The 3,250-nt window shown below is 43.8% G+C and overlaps 1 protein-coding gene across 1 annotated transcript; it reads left to right on the top strand.

Annotated features, from left to right (window-relative positions):
- The first annotated feature begins 1,732 nt into the window (after positions 1-1,732).
- Positions 1,733-2,182, top strand: LOC139750624 (serotonin-gated chloride channel mod-1-like). Its single transcript, XM_071665299.1, has one exon. The coding sequence runs from the start codon at positions 1,733-1,735 to the stop codon at positions 2,180-2,182; it is 450 nt and encodes a 149-aa protein (XP_071521400.1).
- Positions 2,183-3,250: the final 1,068 nt, after the last annotated feature.

Below are 3,250 nucleotides of genomic sequence, written 5' to 3'. Positions count from 1 at the left end.
TTCTTCATCCCACCACTCACTACCCTTTCTAATCAACCCACCTCCCACTCTTCTCATGCCACAAGCATCTTTTGTGCAATCCATCACTGATTCCCTAAATACATCCCATTCCTCCCCCACTCCCCTTACTTCCATTGTTCTCACCTTTTTCCATTCTGTACTCAGTCTCTCCTGGTACTTCCTCACACAGGTCTCCTTCTCAAGCTCACTTACTCTCACCACCCTCTTCAACCCAACATTCACTCTTCTTTTCTGAAAACCTCAACAAATCTTCACCTTAGCCTCCACAAGATAATGATCAGACATCCCTCCAGTTGCACCTCTCAGCACATTAACATCCAAAAGTCTCTCTTTCGCACGCCTGTCAATTAACACGTAATCCAGTAACGCTTTCTGGCCATCTCTCCTACTTACATAAGTATACTTATGTATATCTCGCTTTTTAAACCAGGTATTCCCAATCATCAGTCCTTTTTCAGCACATAAATCTACAAGCTCTTCACCATTTCCATTTACAACACTGAACACCCCATGTATACCAATTATTCCCTCAACTGCCACATTACTCACCTTTGCATTCAAATCACCCATCACTATGACCCGGTCTCGTGCATCAAAATCACTAACACACTCATTCAGTTGCTTCCAAAACACTTGCCTCTCATGATGCTTTTTTTAAGTCTTATGTGAAAATTATTGATAACATTTTCAAGTAATAATTTCATAGCTTTCTCCAATTGAAAATGTGAAGGAAAAAATAGTGAAATTGGAGAAAAATGTAGCTTAGACATTGAAGCTTATTGATACAGTGGTTAAATTGATGAGAACTGCTATTGACGTTTGTGTAAATAAATTATACATTTCCTTTTTTCCATAGCCAGAGGTTGAACCATTATGTGTCATTCTTTTTCATTCATTTCAAGCTAGAAGTTTCAGTTTTCTAAATTGTTTCTTACATTTCTCATATGTATATATATGTATGTGTGTGTGTGTGTATATGTGCGTATGTATGTGTATGTGTGTGTATGTGTATATGTATATATATATATATGTATATTATCCCTGGGGATAGGGGTGAAAGAATACTTCCCACGTATTCCTCGCGTGTCGTAGAAAGCGACTAGAGGGGACGGGAGCGGGGGGCCAGAAATCCTCCCCTCCTTGTATTAACTTTCTAAAATGGGAAACAGAAGAAGGAGTCACGCGGGGAGTGCTCATCCTCCTCGAAGGCTCAGAGTGGGGTGCCTAAATGTGTGTGGATGTAACCAAGATGTGAAAAAAGGAGAGATAGGTAGTATGTTTGAGGAAAGGAACCTGGATGTTTTGGCTCTGAGTGAAACGAAGCTCAAGGGTAAAGGGGAAGAGTGGTTTGGGAATGTCTGGGGAGTAAAGTCAGGGGTTAGTGAGAGGACAAGAGCAAGGGAAGGAGTAGCAATACTCCTGAAACAGGAGTTGTGGGAGTATGTGATAGAGTGTAAGAAAGTAAATTCTCGATTAATATGGGTAAAACTGAAAGTTGATGGAGAGAGGTGGGTGATTATTGGTGCATATGCACCTGGGCATGAGAAGAAAGATATATATATATATATATATATATATATATATATATATATATATATATATATATATACAACAAGACGATGCCCAGCGCCCAGCCCACGACGAGGTGTACGATGGGAGCAGGAACCCTCTGCAGCTGAGCCAGAAGGTGAACGCGCCCTTCTCATGCTCCATGGGCCTGCGGAACTTCCCCTTCGACACCGAGCGGTGCCTCCTGAAGATATGCTTGGTCTCTGCCAGCAGCGAGTTCCTCCTGTGGCGCAGCACCACCGTCGTATACCTCAGAGAGGTCCTCCTGATGGAGTACGAGGTGCTGAGGCTGCGCGTCAGGGCTGGCCTCCTGGAGGGGTACAGCACCGCTTTGGTCACCATTGACCTCCATCACTGCTTTGGTTACTACGTCACCTCGGCTTACCTGCCCATGATCATGTTGATGCTCATTAGCTACACCTCCCTATATTGCCAGAGCGAGAACCGTGACCTGAGGGTGATGATGGCCATCACCAACCTTTTGATCCTGTATGCCCTCTACCAGCAGATGTCGGAGGGCCTCCTGCCCACCTTGTACACTAAGGCCATTGATGTGTGGTGCTCCTTCTCCATCATGTTCATCTTCTCCTAGGTGATATTTCACGTGGCTGTTGACGTGAAGTTCAGGTGGCCACGTGGTCGTCTGCAGCAGTCCCCAAGGGCCAAGGGAGTGGAGGAACCACAGGTCAAGTCACCAGCCTCTGACCACCCCAACAGGAGGAGGAGGAGTCTCCTCTTCCCCGACCCGCTGGTGGCCGCCAGGGTCGTCTATGCCGCTGTCTTCATCCTCTTCTGCATCGCCTACTGGTCCGTCATACTCAGGAATGCTGTCACCTACTGATGCAGAGGTGGATCCTCCTGACGAAGGCGTCTCTACTGCAATACTTGGGACGTCAGTCATTTCCTTGAGTGAAACATCTGGGAAAATATGAAGTTGTTCATATATGTCGTTTTGAGTGTAAGATTCATATAGTTCTTAAGTATAAGACTCTTTTTGTCTTTCAACAACCCATTCCCCATTATTTTCCAGCGTTTGGACCCATTTCTTTAAATAAAGGGGTGCAGTATGGACCCATTCCCAAAATAAGGAGTAAAATCTCCCTTTTTTTTATATAGGTAAGATGGGTAGAAAGTTAACAAGAAGCTTGGCACAGATCACTAATGGGGACATTAATGGCACAGAAGCCCATGTCTAAATGTAGTGTCATGGAATCTTGTGTTTACGTGTGGAAAAAAAAAGATGTTGAAATAAATAGAATTTTTGCCTTGTGTGACTGTTTTCGACATCTCTGTGATATTAATCTACATTTCTAACATATTGTGAACGTGTGTGCATGCCATTGTGTTATTTGTTTACATCGAGGAATTACATGTCATAGAAGGAGACTAAAAGGGGAGGAAGCAGTGGGCTGGAAATCCTTCCCTCTCATTTTTAATTTTCCAAAAGAAGGATATTCCCTCAAAGGCTCAGTCCTCTGTTCTTGGCGCTACCTTGCTAACGCAGGAAATGGCGATTAGTATGAATATATATATATTTTTTTTTTTTTTTGCTTTGTCGCTGTCTCCCGCGTTTGCGAGGTAGCGCAAGGAAACAGACGAAAGAAATGGCCCAACCCACCCCCATACACAGGTATATACATACGTCCACACACGCAAATAT

The sequence above is a fragment of the Panulirus ornatus genome, chromosome 10 (genome assembly GCF_036320965.1).
Source record: "Panulirus ornatus isolate Po-2019 chromosome 10, ASM3632096v1, whole genome shotgun sequence".
In the NCBI taxonomy this organism is placed as follows: domain Eukaryota; kingdom Metazoa; phylum Arthropoda; class Malacostraca; order Decapoda; family Palinuridae; genus Panulirus; species Panulirus ornatus.
This window is presented reverse-complemented; position numbering and strand designations above follow the sequence as displayed.